At 44.1% G+C, this 21,504-nt stretch overlaps 1 protein-coding gene across 1 annotated transcript in view; it reads left to right on the forward strand.

Annotated features, from left to right (window-relative positions):
- The window catches only part of GOLGB1 (golgin B1), a 37,212-nt gene extending 16,414 nt beyond the window's left edge, over nucleotides 1–20,798 (forward strand). The window contains exons 12-22 of the mRNA XM_027669728.1: nucleotides 886–959; nucleotides 2,998–8,036; nucleotides 8,813–10,763; nucleotides 12,188–12,366; nucleotides 13,516–13,681; nucleotides 14,765–14,896; nucleotides 15,966–16,124; nucleotides 16,255–16,352; nucleotides 16,985–17,119; nucleotides 18,618–18,723; nucleotides 19,102–20,798. Of these exons, the coding sequence (XP_027525529.1) occupies nucleotides 886–959; nucleotides 2,998–8,036; nucleotides 8,813–10,763; nucleotides 12,188–12,366; nucleotides 13,516–13,681; nucleotides 14,765–14,896; nucleotides 15,966–16,124; nucleotides 16,255–16,352; nucleotides 16,985–17,119; nucleotides 18,618–18,723; nucleotides 19,102–19,236 (8,174 nt within the window). The 3' untranslated portion in view covers nucleotides 19,237–20,798. The remainder of the gene's footprint in view (nucleotides 1–885; nucleotides 960–2,997; nucleotides 8,037–8,812; nucleotides 10,764–12,187; nucleotides 12,367–13,515; nucleotides 13,682–14,764; nucleotides 14,897–15,965; nucleotides 16,125–16,254; nucleotides 16,353–16,984; nucleotides 17,120–18,617; nucleotides 18,724–19,101) is intronic.
- The last annotated feature ends 706 nt before the right edge of the window (nucleotides 20,799–21,504 follow it).

A 21,504-nucleotide genomic window follows, 5' to 3' on the forward strand; every position in this document is an offset into this window, starting at 1 on the left:
GTGTTGCTTAAAACATCTTTCCCAATGCATGTTTAGCTGCATATTTACTTCAAAACAAGGTTTTTTTGTTGTAATTGTTTTCAGTGGCTGTGCTGAACACTTGGTTACTGACATTTTTTTTCAGATTTTAAACATGGGGAGATGTAATTCCTTTAAAAACCCCCACTAAAATATTAATGAAACATATAAAAAGTCATCATCTTTCAAGACTGCTCTGTAGGTTCTCAATACTTTATTACTCTCTTCATCTTGTGCCAACTTTTTGTTAGTCTTATTTAAAGTGGGATGCCTAAAACTGCTCACAGTATTCCATTCCTAACTTGAATAGAATGAAATAAGGATTTATATTTATATTATAATAAGGAATTATAGTAACCTTATATTTTGCAATTTCTGATAATTTTCAAGCAGACCTCAACAAATGCTTTCAATTAACTGTCGTTTGAAATTTAAAGGTTCTTGAAATCCTTGTGCAGACTTTTAATTTCCATGAGTTTAGCAGTGCATTATACCAGAATATCTGTCACTCTCTTTACATCCATATGGATTCTTTGAACTTGTCTTGAGGCATCTCTTTGAGTGACTGAAGGTCTCCCTTCCTGCTACATAGGACAACATTGGGTTTATCTTTTTCTACTCTGTCTGTATGACAACAATTGTTCTTTTCTAAAAGATGTTTAAAACAGCATGCTGTTTGGGTGGTTTGCCTCTAAAAAGAACCAAACACATTATCCAATGACAGTGTTTTATATATCCACTGCATAAGTGTGTTCTAACAGCCACATGTCCTTTCTCTAAAGCTCCTGGAAGAATATCCTGTCATCATTAATATCATTAAGCAGAGTCTTAATTTTCAAAGAAATGTCTTGTGTTTGAATGTTTCAGAAATTTCACATTTCCATCTTGTTCTCCGGGAGCCTCAGCAGGAAGCTGTGATCATCAGAGAAGATGCAAAACAGGTAAGGATTAAGCAGCTGAAATAAGCTAAAACTAAAATAGGTCAAGGACTGGCCTTAAAAACAGCTAAGCTGTGATGGCCTTTTTTTATCAATCCTCTTTGGAAAGTTATTATTAACTGGATTAATGGTGGAAGGCAGATATAGGTTCCAAATACTGCTTGCACTGTGTTTGTGTCAGACTGTTTCCCTTTGCTGGCTGTGTGGAATTCTTGTCCTTCACCCACCCAATCCATATTTGTGCTATTTTCTACCTCTTGTGAGTTACTTCTTCAGCAAAACCATAGGCTAAACTGAGACAGGTCTCTGGAAACACAGTTCCAAAGGCCTTGCCCACTCCCACTGCCGTGATGGGCATCTGGCAGGCTGACTGGAAGTAGCTGTGAGCTCGTGGAGTGGGAACCAGGTTGATACTGTTCTCATCTTCTCCCACTGTGGACAGCTGCAGGTACAGCTGGAGACAGAGCTGCAGTCAGGCTGTTGTTTAGAAAAACACAGGATTAGGGACCTGCTGCTCGGCTTCCATTCAGCCAGGGGAGGGAGATGACAGCCTCTGTGTCACTGTGCTGGGAAATGGGTTGTCAGCTGAGAGCAAGGTCTGGGCTCTGTGCAGCCAGCTCTGCCTGCAAAGGCAAAGTGCTCCAGAACTGGGGGCTGGAGATCCTGTGACTGTTAGTGCCCTGTAGTTACAGCAAATGTTAGTTCTGAGCACTTAATTTTGTTTTCAGTCTTTCCATTGTTGGACTGGGGGTTTTCTACTTGCATTATTTTGGGGTGGAAGGGAGGAGGTTTTTTTTTTTTTCAGAGATCCTTTACTTAGTTCTGACTCATTTCTTTGTTCTTTAGTTCAGACCTTTTCCCACAGAAGTGGCAGTAACGGTGCCAGTTGTTTGCTGTGGTGAAATATTGTGAATTTTTTGTGTAATTTACAAATGGACTTTTCATAATGAAGAAATTAGTTGACAAGGTCTTAGTTCTTGTATGGCTATCAGCAGCAAATTAACCAAATTCCTGGGCTTTATTAACATCTTTGGGCAAAAAGAGAGTCCATGTGTATGAAATAGCAAAATCTCCTCTCCCCTTCCAACCTGTCAAGTTCTGATCCATTTGGCACAGAAGTGTGGAGTGGTTGATTTGTCTGTGTGGTGGAGCCTGGTGTAACTTTCTTGGGAAGACTCCTGGTTCTTTATCTGCTGAAGCAATGAGGCAAACACTGACAGACACATGAAAACTTTAATTTAGTTTAAAAGCCCCAAAGAGTTGATTTTTTTTTTTAACATCCTGCAACCTTAAGGGGTTGTTGCATCACTGCAGCAGACTTTAAGAGCTGCTCTCCTTTGGTGGTTTCCCTCCAGACTGCTGAACAGCCTTTACAACATGGTGTGTTGCTTTATTGGTGGGCTGCTGACCCACACTTTCTGGGGAGGATTTGTGACTGCTTTTCTTTTGTAATCTGTTTTTGGGGATGGGAGGAAACCTTAAAATAATTATTTGGAAAAAGGCAAGCACTTTGTTCGAGTTGCTTTGTCTAGTGCTTTCACTTTGGACATGAACACAGATTGGAATATGGGCTTCTATCCTGATTATTTGCTTTGTTAAATGGACAGATAGAATAGGGGACAAAACCTCTTTTTCAAAGACTATGGATAGGATGCCAGGAAAATGTGGCTGGATAAGTACACTAGAGGGCTTGTGAGAATCACAGGAGAACTTAAACCCTTCAGAGTCATACTGTCTTGTAATCAAGAGAGAAAGGGAAAAAAGTTACCCTTATGGTCTGATCCTAAAGCCAGAATCTTTCGTGCTGCAACTTCAGAAACTGAAATGAGCAGAAGTGACCTGGGGAGTCACAGAATCACAGAATAGTTGGGATTGGAAGGGACCTCTGGACATCATCTAGCCCACCCCTCTGCCCCCTGTTATTGGAGAAACCAGTCAAGAGAGGGCATCCTTAAGCTACAAAATGTGGAAAGCAGATACTTCCAAAAGTGACCCTTTCACAAGATTCAAAGGAAAATTGATACCTGCTATTTTCTTTCAGGCAAGAACAGATAGCTCTCCTATTGGAAGCAAGCAGCTTACTGAGGAAAGTTGTTCACCTGGAATTCTAGAATATATTGCTGCAGAGAAACAGAAAGAACTGTCAGTTTTGCTGCTGGAACTGAAAGAAGCCCAAGAAGAAATAAATTTTCTGAAAAGCCAGCTCAAGGGCCCCTCTGGCCAAATTTCTACAGGCAGCCAAACAGGAGAAGATGCTAACCAGTTGGAAGAGAATTCCCGGATACAATGTCTGGAGAGGGAAGAGCAGAAGGCTTCAGATACACAGAATGAGTTGGGCAGTAGCTCATTACAGAGAGAAACAGAAATGCAGCAAATTGGCCTGTTTCAGGAAAACAGACTCAGTGTCCAAGAAGAGCCCCAGGGGAGTCCTGTCTCCTGCAGGGATGAGGTAGAGGCAATGCAAGGAAACTCTACAGCAGATCCAGAGCCTGGAGCCTCTCAGTCTCAAGAACTGATAACATTACAACACCAAATTACAGAACTGCAAATAATTCTTCAGAAATCAGAAGAATCCTTTAAGAAAGATCTAGGAGAAAAAAGTGCAGAAATAAATAGACTAAACCAGTTGGCAGAGGAATACAGGAAAAAAATAGAGGATTCTGACACTACATTTTGTGTTTTGGCTGAAGAACGAGATCGACTCCTGTGTCAGGTGAAGGAACTTTCTACCATAACAGAACTGAAAGAGCAAGTGAAGCAGCTTGAGGAAGATTTAGCTCTTTCAGAAAAGCAGAGACTGTCTGACAGTCAAAGCAGTCTTCTAAGAGAACAAATCCAGAGCCTTAAAAATGAATTTAAATCCAAGGATATAAAAATCAAAGCTTTGCAAAAAGACTTGGATGAAGCACAACTTCAGCTTTCTGACCAGGACACACAACTAAAGGATCTGAGAAGCCAGATTGAGATGAAGGAACGTGAAGTACTTAATCTAGAACAGCTTTTGAGGAAGAATACAGCAGAGATGGAAGAGCTCTCCCAGGAGTTAGCCTCAAAGGGGCATGAAGCAGCAAGCCTAGAACAGCTTGTTGCTGAGCACACCAGGTCTATAGAGCGCCTGCAAGAAGCTTTGCTGGAGAAGGACCAACAGATGACGGAGCTCAGTGTCAGCATGTCTGAGAAAATGGTCCTGCTGAATGAAGAGAAATTTTCTCTAGGAAATGAGCTGAAGAGTCTTAAAGAGCAGACAAGTCTGTTATTAAAAGCCCAGGAAGAAAAAGACCAACATACAGGAGCAAAAGATACATGTCTGAAATGTGGGGCATCTGAGCAACAGAATGACACAGAAGCAGCGAGTAAAGAAAGTGAAGAATTAGGCAATCAAGTTGAACTTCTAAGAAAAGAAAACGAGCAGGTAAAGCGGAAACTGCAAGCAGCACTTGTGAACAGAAAGGAGCTTCTGAAGAAGGTCAGCACATTGGAGAGTGAATTAGCACAACGGAGCAGAGAACAAGAATCAGAAACCTCAGTGGCTCAGGCAGCTGCAGGGGAAGAAAATATGAGAAGCATGATCAGCAGAGAAGTGAGTCTTGAAAAGCAGCCCAGTGAGGAGTATCTAATTCAACTGCTTTCTGAAAAGGAATCAGAGTTGCAGAGCATCCGGAAGGACCTGCAGGATAAAGAAACTACAGAAGCACAACTGCAGGCAGTGATTGAGGAAATGAGACAAAGCTTGCAAGGCAAGGCAAACATTGTTTCAATTAAAGATGAAATCATGGAGCATCAGACAGTTGCTGACAAAGTAACTGAAACCAATGAAAGCCCAGAAGATTATGAAGAAAATGAAAAACAGAGCTCAGCAGCTACAAATCCCGAAGAAAACCAAAAGTCTGCCCTGAAAGAAAGGATTTCAGTTCTTGAACAAGAAAAAGAACAACTCCAAAAAAAGCTTCAGGAAGCCCTGGCATCTCGCAAAGACACTATAAAAAAGGCTCAAGAAAAAGACAGGCATCACAGAGAACAGCTGAAACAGCAGAAAGATGATTACAACATCCTTCAAGAACAATTTGATCAACAAAGCAAAGAGAAGGAGAGCATCCAAACTCTTCTCAGACAACTCCAAGAACAGAAAGGATCAGCAGAGGGTGTTCTTGAGAATCAAAGTGGATTGGATTCTTCATGCGTGGAAGCAAAAAATACAACAAATAGCAAGCTTGTACAAGTTGCAGATGTTTCTGAGGAAGAGTTTAAAAACCACCTTGAAAAATTGCAGATGGAGAAAGAGGAATTGGAATGTAATGTCAGCCGTATGCAAAATGAACTTGCTTGCAAGTCAGAATTAGTATTTGATTTGCAACAGCACATAGCACAATTGTTTCTGGAGATAGAAGGGCTGAAGAGAACCTCTGACCAAGCTGAGGCTAAGGCAGCAAGTCTTCAGATGGAACTGGAGGAGAGTGAAGCAAAAATTTCCAGAGAGGCCAGTCTGGAAAACTTAAAAGCTCTCATGCACCAGAAGGATAAAGAAATGGAATTTCTTAACTTGCAGTTAAAGGAGAAAAGCAAAGCTCTCAGTAATGTGCAGGCGCAGCTGCTGGAAAAAGAGGATTCGGTCAAAAGCCTGTGTAGTCAGTTGGAAGCTCAGGCTCAGGTGCATGAGGAACAGAGCAAGCGACTGCAAACAGAATTGCTGGAAATTCAGGAGAAGCAAGGGGACAATGAAGAAGCAGCTAAACAGAAGAATCAAATGCAGAGAAAGCTTCAAGCTGCACTTATCTCTAGAAAAGAGGCACTAAAGGAGACCAAATCTCTAAAAGAGGAGCTGGCTAATGCTAAAACTACTATTGACAGTCTTTCTGTCAAGCTGATAAATATGGAAAGCCAAATATGTGACCATGTTAAAGAAACAGATAGTTTAACAGAAAAGTTAGCATGCCTCACTGAAGAGAGAGAAAAACTTATTGCAGAAGTTGATAAAGTACTTATAGAAAATCAGAACCTTGATGGATGCTGTAAAAACCTAACACTTACTCTGGATAGAGTTGTTCTAGAGAAGGAGAAGCTGGAGAAGGAGATGGAATCACTGAAATGCTCTCAAGCCACTGAGAGTTCTGAGTGGCAGGAGAAGTACAAGGAGCTTCAGGGAGAATATGAAACTCTGCTACAGTCCTATGAGAATGTGAGTAACGAGGCTGAGCGGATTCAGCGTGTGTTGGAAACTGTTAGGCAGGAAAAGCAGGAAATTTTCATTAAGCTGAAAAGTGCTGAAGCAAAAAAAGAGGAAACAGAGAAGCAGCTACAGGAAGCTGGACAGGAAATGGATGGAATGAAGGAGAAAATGAGGAAATTTGCAAAATCAAAGCAACAAAAGATCCTGGAACTAGAGGAGGAGAATGAGAAGCTTAGAGCAGAGATGCATTTTACAGGTGGGGAGCTACCCAGGACTGGAGAGGTCTTTACAAACACTGGCCTGAAAGAAGATCTGGAGTGCTGTAGGAGGGAATACCAGTCTCTTTCTACTCAGCTTGAGACAGTAATGGCTGAAAAGGAGTCTCTTAATCAAGAGATCACAGACTTAAAGTGTCTTTTGCAGTTAACAGAATCTAAACTGAAGGAAAGCAGAGAACTTGTAGACAGGGATGTTGCTCAGAAGACAACAGGCGAAGAAATGAATGAGGCAGTTGCCACACCACCACCAATGGAGAGGTCTGAAAATCAAGTGGAAATAACTTTTAAAGCAGAGTCTCCTCCTGCAGAGCTGGAACAGGAGGCTTTTGAAGGTGGCAGCCCTTGTGAGGATCCTGGCACCTACAGACAGCAAATTGCTGAGCTCAGCCAGCGAATCGCAGAGCTGGAGGATAACAGAAGAGCTTCAGAGCAACAGCTGGGTGACATCCACGTGTGTGTGGAGACTTTAGCAGGTGAGAAAAGAGCTTTAGAGCACCAGGTGGAAGAGAAAGTCCGTGAAGTGAATGCTCTGCAGGCTACAGTAGCAAAGATGGAGCAAATGGTCCAAAAAGCCACAGATGACCTTGTCAGGATGACAGAGCTGAAGGATGCGCTAGAGGCTGAGAAGGATGACTTGGAAGAAAGGCTCATGAATCAGCTGGCAGAACTTAATGGAAGTATTGGAAACTATCAGCAAGATGCAACAGACTTCCAGATCAAAAATGATCAACTGAAACATGAGCTTCAGAGTTTGCAGAGAATGGTACATGAACTGGAGGAGGAGAAAAGTCTGATGGCAAAGGAGAAAAGCAAAGCAAGTTCAGAAAAGCAAAAGGAATTAGTAGAAAAACTAAAATGCAATTGGAGAGGAGAGAGCAGCACACACGTAAAGGAGCTTCAAGAACTGCTGAAACAGAAACAGCAGGAGATTAAGCAGCTGCAGAAGGACTGTATTAAAAGCCAGGAAAAGAACAGTAGTTTAGAAAGAACTGTTAAAGCTCTGGAATTTCTGCAGAGCGAGACTCAGAAAGAAGTAGAAGTAGCCAAAGAGACTTTGGCGAAAGCAGTTGAAGACACCAAGAAAGCGCAGGCAGAGCTTGCTCTCTGCAGAGTAGTGCTGGATGACACACAGAGTGAGGCAGCAAGGGTTCTGGCAGAGAGTGTCAAAGTGAAAGAAGAGTTGCAGGCAAACAAAGAGAATATTAAAATTCAAATGAAGAAAAAGGATGAGGACTTTGAGAGAAGGCTGGAACAGGAAAAAGACAAACACTCAAAGGAAATCAAAAACATGGAAGAAAAGCTGGCAACTTTGCAGAGGGAGAAAGACCATGTGGAAACAGCTCTTGGTGATCTACAAGACTCCTTGAAGACAAAGGATCAGGAAGCCAAAGAACTGGAAGGCAGTCTAAACAAAGCGCTAGCCCAGCTTGCAGCCTTCAGTAGGAGCATGTCTTCCCTTCAGGATGACAGGGATAGAGTGATAGATGAATCAAAAACATGGGAAAAGAAATTCACTGAAACTATTCAAAAGAAGGAGGAAGAAATACGTTCAAAAGAGGAAACTTGTGTTGTGCTAAAGGACCAGATGAAGCAGATGACCATACATGTGGAAGAGCTCCAGACTCATATATCCAGGTAAAGAAGCTGTGTCAGGGGAGGTTTAGGCTGGAGATCACGAAAAGGTTACTGTGTATTTGTTGTCTGCACAAGGGGATTAGCACCCTAAAATATTCCTTCTTCTCATCATTGAGGTCTTAAATCTATTCTCTGTGACAAACACTCACCATCTGAGTACTATCTAGAGTCTTTAATAATCTGAAATTTGAAAGAGTTTCTTTTGCATGGAGTTGTTGCATTGAGAGGTCAAGAGAGCGTTGAGATACATAATTCCAATTTAATCTCAAAATAAATTTTGAGAGATAGATGGAGCTATGGAAACATACCAAAATGTACATCTGTGAATTTCCAAAATTCAAAACCAAACCGTTCTTACATGAGTAAAATTGTTCTGTAAAGTTTATATGCTGTATCTTTGCATGCTGGAATATGAAATGGACATCAAAGTTATGAAAACAGCAATTTCATTGAGGGGGGTGTTGTTTTTTATTGTTACCTAGAATGGATAAGGATTGTAATGAAAAGGAGGTGAGAACATTCAATGTTTAAGCCACTCCATTTTTTTCAATGTTGACATGAACAACTTAAAAAAAATATATTCCCCTGGCACTACTCCCTTCAGACAGTACTGCAGTCAGAACTTAAAGATGCCTTGAATTTTACATCGAGAGTAAAACTTAAAGTAAAACTACTTTTGTAGCTTCTCTAAATTAGTGTAAAGCCAACGTCGCTGTGCATTTGGATACTGAGATACGTCATGAATTTTTTACCAACTTTATCTTTTGTGCTTTCAGGCTGGAATGCAGCAAAAAAGACTTGGAGTCTGACTGCAGGAAGGAGATTCAGCATCATCAAAAGACATGTGGAATGTTGCAGGAGGAAAAAAAAGAGCTTTTGACTCAGCTTGAAGGGTCTCGGGAACTGTACACCAAGTCTCAGAAAGAACAGCAGGAACTGGAGTCAGAAATCAGCAGCCTGAGGGACCAGCTGGCTGACTTACAGAACTCCTTCACCAAATGTGAGCTGGCCAGGGAAGAGCTGGGGAGCATGGTCAAGCAACAGGAGACCAGTATCCAGAATTATAAATTCAGCTGTGAACAGCTTGAAGCTGATCTGCAGGCTTCCAAGGAGCTAACAAATAAGTTGCATGAAGAAACTAGTGCAAAAGATCAAAAGATCATGAGTTTGTTGTCCGCCAAAGAAGAAGCAGTGATGGCTGCTCTGTCTGAATTGCAGCAGCAACAGTCCGAAGAGATTAAAGAGCTGGAGCGTAGGCTAAGTAAGGAGGAAGAAGATAAAAAAGCCTTGGAAAATGAGAAGAACAAAATTCTTGGCAAACTTGATCATCTCACTGAAAAGATGAAGCTAAGCAGAGAAGAAAGTAAGCAGCAGAAGGCACAACTGGACTCCTTCACCAAGTCCATGTCATCTCTGCAGGATGACCGAGACCGCATCCTGAGGGACTACAGGCAGCTTGAGGAACGTCATCTTGCTGTAATCTTGGAAAAAGACCAGCTAATTCAAGAGGCTGCTGCTGAAAACAACAATCTCAAGGAAGAAATGAGAAGTTTCCATAGCCGGATGGATGACCTCAACTCTGAGAATGCCAAGCTGAATGCAGAGCTGGTGCGGTACAGAGAAGACCTGAACCAAGTAATTTCAATAAAGGACTCCCAACAGAAGCAACTTCTCAAAACACAATTTCAGCGGATCCAGACTCTGGAAAATGAGAAGGCAGCCATAGCAACACAGCTGAAAGAGTCTGAGCATACTCAGGACGATCTCAGGAAGTGCATGGAAGGCTTGAGAGAGGATAAAGTCAGTATGTCTCAAGAGATTGAAACCCTTAGGTCCTCTCTGTCCCGGCTGCAGAGTGAGATGGCAGCGTTACGTGAGGGGAGTCCCATTGTGGAGTGTCAGGCAGAACTGAAGGCCCGAGAGGAAGAGGCACAAGAACTGAGTCATAAGCTTTCCCTCTCCCAGAAAAGAATAATTGAACTTGAGGGGGAACTAGGATGTGTTCAAAGGGAGGCAGCCAAGAGAGTGGGAGAGGCTGAGGATAGGCTTCGGAAGGAACTGAAGCACCTGCATCATGATGCAGGGATAATGAGGAATGAGACAGAGACAGCAGAGGAAAGAGTAGCAGAGTTGGCACGGGACTTAATGGAAATGGAACAGAAGTTGCTTGCAGTCACAGATGAAAACAAAGATCTCAGAGCTCAAATTCAGTCTTTTGGGAGGTCCATGAGCTCTCTTCAGGATAGCCGGGACCAAGCCAATGAAGAGCTTCGTGTTTTGAAGCAGAAATACTCTGCAGACTTAGAGGAACAAAAGAGTCTAGTGCAGAATCTTCAGGAACAGGTGGCTCAGCTACAAGAGGAGCAACATTCCACTGCCAGGGACCGAGATACAGTGAGGTCTGAACTGATGGAACTGCAGAAAGCCATTGATGAAAGAGGTTTCTTGACCCAGATTGAGAGACTTAATCAGCAGCTCAGAGCCAAAGATGATGAGCTTCTCCGTTTGTCTTCGGAACTGGAAGGCTCTTCCAACCAGGTCAGATCTTTCTCCAAGGCTATGGCAAGTCTGCAGAATGAGCGAGACCGTCTACTGAATGAACTGGACAAAACACAAAAGGTTGAAGAAGTGAAACAACAAACAGAAGGGAGCACTTCCACCGCTTCCTCGGAAGTGCAGAGTCTGAAGAAGGCACTGTCCTCCTTGCAGAATGACAGAGACAGAGTAGTAAGTTCTCTCTTCATGCTCTTACTTAAAGCACCATGGGAGATTTGGGTCTTCAGATCTTTGAATTCAGCACACTTAGATCTAGTAATTGGGGTGTGACACAGAGATCATTGGCTTCATGAAATCACTGAATAGTTGAGGTTGAAAGGGTCTTCTGTAGATCTTCTAGTCTGACCCCCCTGCACAAACAAAGTAAACTGCCCAGCTAGCCAATGTCCAGTTGGATTTTGAGTATCTCTGTTGGTGAATATTCCACAACCTCTCTGGCCAACCTGTTTTTTCATGTGTCTGGAAATGGTTTCCAGAATTAGTTGCTCCCTTACCTTCACTGGAATGGAGATGAGGCTGACCAGACTGCAGTTCCACAGTTCCTCCTTTTTGCCCTTCTAGTACGTAGGGATGGCATTTGCTCTCTTCCAGTCTTCAGGAACCTCTTCCAGTCACCATGACTTTTCAGAGGTAATGGAATTGCCTCCCAATGACCTTAGCATTTGTGGGCATGCTCCATCAGATCCCATGGATTTCGTATGAGCCATCTGTGTTATTTTCGCTGACATATGGAAGCTGTGATTTCATTGTGAACTTCAGAGAGTGGTTTCTCTTGTTAGCTTGGTTGAAAACATGAAATCATGGAAATAAGGTCCCTGTTAACCTGCTTAGTTCACACCTGTGTCAGCTTATGCATTTGATTTGCCTTGGATTTTTAAAAGAGACTAGAGCAGAGACTTGGGTCTCCTCCTCCACTTGGCAGCTGAGTTTCAAGGCAGGTACAAGACATTGCAGCTTCCTTCAGGCATCCTTGCCTGCACACTGGATGTGTCTATGTAGTCTCTGGCACAGTGCAGCCCAGCAAGTTTGAATTCTCTTTGCTGATCAGAAAACAGACTTTGACTGTCACTTCCCATTGCCACTCATTAAGTATTTCCCTGTCTCCAGAGTCCATCACATCTTCTCATCTTCAAAAACCAATTGCAGTGATGGATGTGTAATGACAACTTATTTCTAATTCCAGCCTGACTGCAATTGGAGAGCCAAAAGGATTTTAGTTTGTCAGTTCCCTGGTTTACAGTAAATACCAACTTCAGGAGTTATGCTTAACCCGCTCCATCTGTCTCACTGTGTTTTCCTCGAAATAAGAGAATTAATATTGTAGTCTGGAGTCTTTGTTAATGCACATCAGATTTTCATGGGAGGGCTCAAAACTCACTAATCTCATTAACAATAGAATTCTCTGAGGGTTGTTTTTTCTGAGCTGTTTTTAATACACTGCTGTACTTGCTGATTCAGTTTCTAGTTTCTCTGTTATCTGAATGTGACTTTTTTTTCTCCAAATGCCACAGTGAGAAATGCTCTTAAACACTTCTAAGGAATAAACCCAGCTGCTGGCTCAGCTGTCACACACTGATGTCTCCCTTCAATTCCAGGTGAGAGAGCTGAAGAATCTGCAGCAGCAGTACATCCTGGTGGGAGTGGAAGCTGCTGAGAATTCTCGCCTAAAGGCACAACTGCAGGAGTGGCAGCAAGAGGCAGACAAACAGCTCCGGCTGCAGGAGCAGCTGAAGCAAGAAGGAGTTGTCTGCCAGCAGGAGCTCCAGCAGCTCAGGTGTGTTTGTCTGCTCCCTGCCCCAGATGTTTGCTCCACTCAAAGAGCAAAGGGAGAGCTGAGAGCTCAGCCTGGGCTGTGCCAAGTACCACTGGGTCACTCCTGCCCTGGCCAGGACTGGGCACACATTTCCGTCCCCCAGCTTCTGCCTCTGGATTCCAGCCCAGCAGCTTGGAGGGTAATGCCTGTGTGAAATAGATAATGACCTTTTAGTTTTGATTTCCTTTATCCAGTGGTGGTCAGTGTCATCTAATGGAGAGGAAACTTGGACTTTTTCTTCTTTTGGAACTCATGTATATAATCACAGAACTCTCCATTCCAAGCTGCTGCTGAACACTCTTTATTATCCCACTGATATCATAGTTTAGAAAATACTCATTTTGTATGACTGTCCAATCCTTTGTTTCACTTGCTCAGTCTTCTTTTTATTTAAAAAAGTCTGTAATTCAAGTCTAGTAAAATTGTCTTCTCCAACTGGAGTAAAACTAGTTAGACAAATATACTCTGTCTAAAAGTAGGGAAGAATCCTTTCAGCTACCTCAGAGATACATCTAAGGATGCCTGAGGCTGGAATGAAAGGGGTGGGATTTTTTTTCTGGAAAGATCTATGGCTTATCTTTGTCCAGAGTGATATAAAAATTTGTAGTTCTCCTTTCTCTTCCCCCTGCCTCCAGTCTGACCCTCAAACACTTCAGGTCTCACAAATTTTACTTATCTCCTGACAAAAGAGCAGGAGATTGATTTCCTGTGTAGCTTTTACACTGTACATGAAGTGAAGGCTTCAGGTTGGTGTGGTGGGATCAGTGCTGTGGGTCTGGTGCACATGTGACCACACAGGGACAGTGTGCTGGGGACAAGTGGCATTGCCATGACTTGCCTGACCAAACTCTGTACAGAAAGATCAAAACAATGTCTAGGAACACCAAAAGTGTGAGCATGGAACATTCTGCAGGGTTGAGCCAAATACAGAAAACTTCCTGGTTTTAAAGTTCCTGTACTTGAGTGGGTTGGTTTGGTTCAGTTATAAAACTTCATTTCTAGTATGGGATGATGATAGAATCATCCTCAGCTCATTGTCAGCTGGGTACTTGGACATCATAAGTGGTGCTGGTCACCTCCTGATAATTTCCATTGTGTTGTGCTGGGCAGACAGGAGAAGACCACCTGGGAGAAGCAGAGCAGCAGCATGAAGGAGCAGTACCTGATGGCCATAGCAGAGAAGGACAAGCAGCTGAGCCACTTACAAAGGATCACACAGGAAATGAGGCTGCCCTTCAGCAAGTCTCAAAGTGTAGAGGAGCAGCACCAAACCAAGGTGGGTGGAAAGACAGATTTTTTGCTGCATGGAAATGTGAGGCTTGAAATTCAGCCAGAGGAGTGTGTGTTACCTGTATCCAGCTCCTACAGACTCACTATTGGATGTGGTTGTGGAACCTCTGAAGACAGTACCAACAATCTAACTTGGATCATGGAAAGTTTTAGAAATTATGACTACCCTTATGTGCTCTTCTCTAAGTTCATTGTTCACAATATTTCAAGGAAGTGGATGAAAGAGCAGGGCTTCCCAGGCACCTTTGGAGCAGTAGGAACTTCTCAGGGGTGTCTTTCTGGTTGTTTCAGAATTGCTTCTTGCACTGTTTTTGAATCTAAGATCTTCTGATTTAGCTCTCATTTTAATGTCACATTACAATTTTTAAGTTTCCTATTGAATTTTTCTTGCTGTTTTTACTGTAACAGGGATCTACAACCTCTGGGCTCAAGCCCAGAGAGGCTGAGGCTTGAACACTGCACCTTTTCTCTTCTTCCCCCTGTATACAGGAGTGGAATATGTTTGATATTTTGCCTGTCTAGAGAAGGCTGCATGCACAGTGTGTTGTGTTAGGGCTGGGACACAACTCTCCTGCCCATGTCTGTACTGTTCCAGTGGTTTGTGTCAGTGTGGGGTGGGAGGAAATATCCCCTTATCTCTTTGGCACACCCATGAATATATGCCAAGAAAAAGCTAAAACAATGCTTGTGTGTTGCTTTCCAGGAGGATTCTTCAGTGCTGGCCTTCTGGTCTTTGTTGAATGAGAACAGTGTGAACATTTCTTTTGGTTTTTGTTTTTCTTTTCTCATTCACGTGCCCTTTTTTTTCTTCCTCTATTGTAAACAGCTTTAAGACAACTTTTGAGAAGGACCCCATCACATGTGCAAGCTCAGTGATCTTTCCTAACTGGATTTTCAGATGGCTCTTAGGATATTTCTGTTTATTCCCCATTTGCTCTTTTGCCTGAGCAGATCAAGTTCCGGGTCTGGGAGTAATATTGGGTTTGACCTCAGAATACTGAACAGAGGACTAACACAAGAGTGAGTTGTCACATATGCAATATATTTTTCATTGTTCTTTCCTTGGCAGATTTCTCCAGAAGTCCTGAAAGGGGACTTTTCAAGCCTAGAAACAGAGATGAAACATCTCCAGACCCAGCTAAGTGACAGCCTGAAAGAACTGCACCAAAAAGAGCTCAGAATTCAGCAGTTAAACAGCAAGGTACTCATCATATTCTATATGTGCTTGCAGTCTGGGATGAGGAATGTGGGAAGGCTGGAATAGGATTCAGAGAGCAGGAATGAATCTGTCCTTGTTGGCATTCAGTGAAGTAACACAAAATCAGAAATATGTCTCTCAACAAAGCAGTGGTGGAACCACACTGATGCATTTGCTGTTGCTGAACGGGGCTTGCACATCCTCCCTCTCCCACACTGCTCTCCCTCAGAGAGTAACTGGGGGGTGGTCAGAGCATGGGAGAGAGAGGCCATGGCTGGGACAGCTGTCCTGGATGGACCAGAGGGATATTCCAGGCCCTGTGTAGATCCCATCCAGCAGGGTCTGAATCAGCAGCTTTTCTGCCACTGAATTTTAGTGCCCTTTCTCCTAAGTGACCAGAGGGAGAAAGAAGGAGGACAGGGGAGGAAAGAAAGAAAGGAGAGAAAGGGAGGTGGGGGAGAGAGGGGACAGTGGGAGAAGGCAGTGGGTGGGGGGAGAGGAAGACCAGCCAAAGGGACCTGAGAGCAAGATCATGTGAAGAGAGTTGTTTCCAGGTTCCTTGTCTACTGTTTGGAAGCATTTTCTATCCTCCTGCTTTCTGGGCTGCTGAAGGAAGTCCCTCTTTGGGAAGGCAAGCTTGTCATCTTCACTGCTGCCTGCCAGCTTGAAACAGTTCCTGTGTCTCAGTGCAGAATCACAGTCAGTCGATTCCCACACTGAAATGGGAGACCCAGAATTTATCAATCCTCAGAAAGAGAGTTGCATTCAAGGAGAAAGTGAGGATATAAAATCATAATTTATTGACGATATTTCTGAAAGGTTTAGGTGAATCTCAGCACTTTATGTTGCTGTGGACATGTAGTGTTCTGTGCATCACATGATGTTTTGGGGCTCCTGTTCTGGAAACCTTGGCCACAAGCTACTCTTGAGCATTGTCACTGGTCTTTGGACCTTAGTGACAGACACTGTGGCAGCTCCATGTTCTCAATAGAATTCTTAACCTCAGTTACACAGAAGAATTTTGCTTTCACAAAACTGAGTTCTTTACTTGGCATTTGTGTTCTGTTCTCAGCTGTCTCAGGTCTTTGAGGAGAAAAACGCCCTCTCCCTCCAGCTGCGCGGGAGCAGCCGGAGCATCTGTGAGAGCCACCAGCACTACAACGAGGTCCTGAACCGCTGCCTGGTGCTGGAGAGGCAGCTCCAGGAGCTGCAGGCTGTGGACAAGGGCATGGTAAGGGGGTGGGCTTGGTGCATGGCAGGGAAATGCTTCTTGCATGTGGCTCTGCTAACGGTGCAGCACTGCAGCTGTGCCTGTCCTCTGCGCTCAGTGCAGTCTGCAGTACACTCCTGCCTTCTTTCAGGAGCTGTTTGCAACAGATGCAGCTCCAGGAGCACCCCAGGAAAAGAATGAGCCGCAGAGAGGCAGTTACACACCTGAACTGCAGGAGCTGCAGCTGAGGTAAAGAAAACCTGAGAAAACAGGGGTGGGGATGTTGATCCTGATGGAGGTCTTGGGGCTAGTGATGAGTTATTGCTGTTACTTGGTATCAGTGTGTTGGGAAAACTCAGTGGCCTGCTCGGATCTTGTGAACTTGGAAGAACTTTGTGCACTTGGCAGCTGTCATTAGTTATCTCTGGATAGAGCTCCAAAAACCACAGTGACAACATGCAGCAGCAATGCCAGCCAGACCTGGGTCTGGTAGGCTGCATCCTCAGTATCTGCTGAAGTATATCCAGGGTTCTGGTCTCAAGGCTGTAGCCTGAGAGTGTCTGGAATTGAGACCTAGCACATGGTTCCTCATAACCTTCTGGAACTAAGATCTAGCACATTCCTCATATCCTTTCAAAATAATTTTCAGAAGGTGGGGCCATGGATGACAGAGCCAAGGAACTCCTTCCTGATATGAAACAGAAGCTTTAAGAAATTTGTCTTCTCATGCTTTCCAAATAATTTAAATGTATTAAAGACAACTAAGTCTTCTGTGAGAGGTGGGAGGTAATTTGAGTCTGTTCACATCAGTGTATACAACAGAAACAGAATAGTGCACAAATTAGGCTTTTTTTGGCATATGCTTGGTTATTTTCTGCCAGGTTGTCCGAAACAGAACATTTACATAGCAGCACAAAGCAGGATCTGAGGTATTTGGAGGAGCAGCTGGAGGAGGAACGGGACCGTCGTCTTGCTGCAGAGGAGGCACTTTCTGCAGCACAGGATCAGATCAGGAGGTGAGGCAACTTGAACAAACAAGCACTGTCACCAGAGAAGTGTGATGGTTCCAGCTCTGTTCTTCATCTGCACTTCATCACATCCTTCTGTCAAATGGGGGCACAGAAACAACTGTACTGTGGCTGTCACTGAATCACAGAAAGGCTGAGGTTGGAAGGGGTCTCCAGAGACCATCTGGTCCAACCCCCTGCTCAAATAGGGCTCCCTAGAGCCAGTTGCCCGGGACCATGTCCAGATGGCAGTTGAATATCTCCAAGGAGAGGTTCACAACCTCCCTGGGCAACTTGTGTGGTGCTCAGTCACCTGTACTGTAAAAAAGTGTTCTGTGGAGTTCAGGAAATTCAGTTCTTCAGTTGTAGGCAGATAGAATCAGACAAATGACTAGACATTAAGACAAATTCTGTCTAGAAATGAGATGCTAGCTCTCTCAATTAGTTAAATTAACTACTGGAAAATATAATTTGGAGACTGGGAATTGGGCACCGGCAGAAGAGGAGTTCTCATGCTTCCAGGGAATTTGTCTCCTCAGTAAGCACCTGTGTGTCATGCAGAAAACAGTCTTGACTTAAAGAATTGTCACTCAATTTTAATGTATTGCCAATTAACATAAACCTTTCATTAATTTGGTTATTAAGAAACAGTTACACAATAAGGAAAAAACACTTTCCCCCACCTCTACCAGGCTCAACTTCAGCCTAGACCCCTCTCTTCCCCCCTCTGCAGCACCCAGCACCATTGTCTGCACTGCACAGGGCACTTGGGGCACTGGACAGATGCCCTGATAAACTTGCCCGAGGGACAAGTTCAAAATGCTTGTTTCTCCTCATTGACTATGGAGGTGGGTTTTTCACATGACCTGATTGTAGGCACTTGAGCTGTGCATTTCCTTGTAGTCCAAATTAGCCTCACTAGTGGAGTCTTTTACAAGAAAACAATGGCTTGCTTTCTGGCACACCTGCTGATTTGGCCAAAAAATAGTGATCTGTATGGAGGAACTGTGGATGCAGTTCCCTGGTAATTGCTGCACAACTTGGCCAAGTGTAGCTCCTTCTGGCATTGAAGTCTCTGAAAGCCTCCTGTAGCTGATCTCACTTAAAAAATGGTAGCCCCAGGATATGCCTGTGCTGCCTCTGTCCCTAGAAAATACTTATCAAGAACCAGCACTATTGCAAACAGAGCTGACTTCCAAAATAATTTCACAGAATTTGAACCACACAGTTGTATCATCTACCCTGGCTCCTTTCAAGTCACACTATGAAATTTCACTTGAAGGATTCCTGCTGGTTGGGTTGCCCAGTCCTTTTGCTCAGCGTGAGCTCAGGAGGCACCAAGGCACCACAACTGTACAAATGGAACCAGCTGTTGTCCAGTGAGGCCAGGGCTTGCCTGTGGGGGTTGGCTCCTTTTTGGAGAAACACCTCCTTTCCTAAGCTTGATTACAGTCTTGGTTTGTGGCATCATAAGAAACTGAATTTAATTTCCTGTTTGTTGTGCCAGGTTGCAGTCAAGCGAGTGGGCATCTTCCTTAAGTGCCAGCATTGATATGACTCCAGGTCATGAACAGTCCTTGCTGATCGACTCCATGGATAATAATTCCAGCAGAGTAAGAACTTAACATTCACAGCTGTCAATTATGTAAGCCCTGACTAATCCAAGAAACTGTGAACCTACAGCAGCTAAATCCCTCTGTAGGCACACACAGATCTGTCAGGAGCTGTGTAGGTTTCTGCTCTTACCTTGCTCTGTCTTCCATGCTGGAGACAGAATTGGATAGGGGTGGTTCATGGAAAACCTGCAGAGAGCAGGGGAAGGAGAGCATTTCATGAGGATTGCCCTCGAGGTGGGATCTGACAGTGAAATGACTTTGGGAAGGTTTATGCTTGTTAACTTAAACTTATCTTCATGGTCAGAGAGCTCTGGGTGAAGGCAGCTGGGGACACAACCATTCTTTGTACTGACTAGTCTCTCTTGACTCTTCCAGGCTCGGAATCCCCTTGGACTACGACGCCTGTTACGCTCTCTCTTCCATTCCCGGACCCGCTTGCCTCTGCTGGTGGCCATGTATCTGCTTGCTCTCCATGTCCTGCTTTTCCTGTGCTTTACAGGCCACCTGTGAGCAGGAGTGACAGGCTCTATAGAGCCCAGCCCCATGTGCACTGGGGGCCTGCATTCCCTGTCGAGGGGCAGCACTTCTCCCAGCTGCCTGCTTTCCCAAAGCAGCCCTGGAGCAACAGCTGCACCCAGCACTGGGTGCTGCTGTCAGAGTCAGCGCTGCTGCTGGGAACTGCTCCCGGGACATTGGCCATTCCCTCGGTGTCTCTACAGGAGTGGTTTGTTTTCTGAGCCAGGGTCATGCTGCAAACTTTCAAGGACAGCGTCTGCTCCTGTACCTGGAAGTAGAACCACTCATTATAGATAGTATTGTGCTGTGGTAGGAGTAAGAAAAATATTCTTGAGTTGCTGTAGTATTTCAGCACTTCCTAGAACTGCAGAATCTTCCCCCTCTTAGGCTGAATCCATAAGTGGGCTTGGGGAAACCCTGTAACTGGATGTAAGACAAAGAATTGTCTTCCCTTTCTTCCATCCCTTGAATTTGCTCCATGGCTCAGTGCTGTCTGAAATGCAAATCCTAAGGAAATTGTGGGCACTTTACTTAAAGTGAATCTTAAAATTGTGTTTCCTGCTCAGTTGCATCTCCTGTTGAAGAAATGCCAAAATTAGTCTATGTGGCCCTGCAGAGCATTCCATTTAAAAACAGTCATGTCTGTCCTGGCAAGCCTGTAAAATAATGCCAGGAATTTAGTTATTTAAAAGGAATAGGAAGCAAGAAACTTTTTAGCTCTTAAGTTAAAAACCTTGCTATTTGTGGCATCTGTGCACCTCTCACAATGAAAGGTGCTGGCTTACCTCTAGAAACAAGAGCAGCCCTGCTCCTGCATTCTGATCCACTGGCCCCTTGTCAGGAGACTGACCCCACACAGGCTGTGTTGAAGGGGTCCATGATGTGTTGAAGGGGTCCATGATGTGTTGAAGGGGTCCATGATGTGCTGCATGGGCCCAAATCAAAGGCAGAAGCTCCAAAAATAGTGTCTCCCCGGAGCTGAGGAAGGAACCAGAGTTCTGAAACCTTCTGGTGTAGATAGCTGGTGCTGGTCATTGGGCATGTTTGGACCCAAAGCAAATGATGCAAATGGACTGGATCTTTTAGGATGTATGGAAAGCTGTGTTTTCTAAAGACCTCCTGAATTTGAGACTGCCCTCTTCCAAAAGCAGAATGCCAAATGCAAAGGAAGTTCCAGTCACATTCCCTGTCGGAGACCGAGTGGTTGTTCCATTCAGAGTTCTGGTCAGGAGGGTCGTATCTGCCTCTTAGTAGAGTATTAACAATCATGTTTTTCCCATGGGAAAGAGGTAGTTCTTTTGATATTGCTGGTAAACTAAGCTGCTCTAGCCAGTGCACAAAGCCTTTTAGAGGATGGATTGATTTCATCAGTAGCTCAAGCAGCTGGATCTCTGGCAGGTCCAGAGCACTGGCACTACATACCCACTTGTGCACTGCCCATGATTATCGGTGTGGACTTCTCCAACCACATGAAATTCAGTGACCGAATATTTTGCCTGTGGCTTCCTGGGGCATGAGCTCCTGTATATATAATAAAGTTTATTTTTCAGATGGAATTTGGGTCATGTCATGTAACTGTCAAAGGTTTCTTGAGGGTGTAGTGCTGCTGTATCACACCTTGTAGGGGACACTGGGACTTCAGGTCCCCTTGGTGTGTGCTGCCTTGTGTGATGGTTGCAAAAGCATTGTTTTTTCATACAATGTGAACACCTATGGAATGCCTTTTTCCTCATCTCACCTCTTACTCAGCCTTTTTCAGCTGACAAAAGAAGGAATAGGCAATGTCCCCTGGCGGGGGGGGGGGTGGAACTGATGGTTTTAAGGTCTCTTCCAACCCAAGCCATTTTATGAACAGTGAAAGCAATTCCAGTAAAACAAGATCTGCTTGGGTTTACTTTTTCCACATTTGCCTAAACACTGCACCCAGTCAGAGTTGTGCAACCCCAGGACAGACACAGGAGTTGGCACCAGGGAGCTGGAATGTGCTCCTAACTCAGATGGGACAATTAAACTGTCCCCTTTCAACTTTCTGTAGCCAAAGGTGGGTACCCTTGTTCACAGTCAGTGCTACAGTCCCCCACACTGCTGGAACAAAAGCCAGCACTGGGGTGTATAGGGCTATAGATAATGTTTCCACTGTGTTTAACAGGAGTAAGGATTATAAGCAAAGTATGCTTCCTTAAAGCCCATGCAGGTTTTCCTGAACTGAAGAAAGGCATGATTCTGCAGGATCAAAGACATTTAAAAGTTTTATTCCTGCAG

Source organism: Corapipo altera, unplaced genomic scaffold (genome assembly GCF_003945725.1).
Source record: "Corapipo altera isolate COAL_440 unplaced genomic scaffold, ASM394572v1 246, whole genome shotgun sequence".
In the NCBI taxonomy this organism is placed as follows: domain Eukaryota; kingdom Metazoa; phylum Chordata; class Aves; order Passeriformes; family Pipridae; genus Corapipo; species Corapipo altera.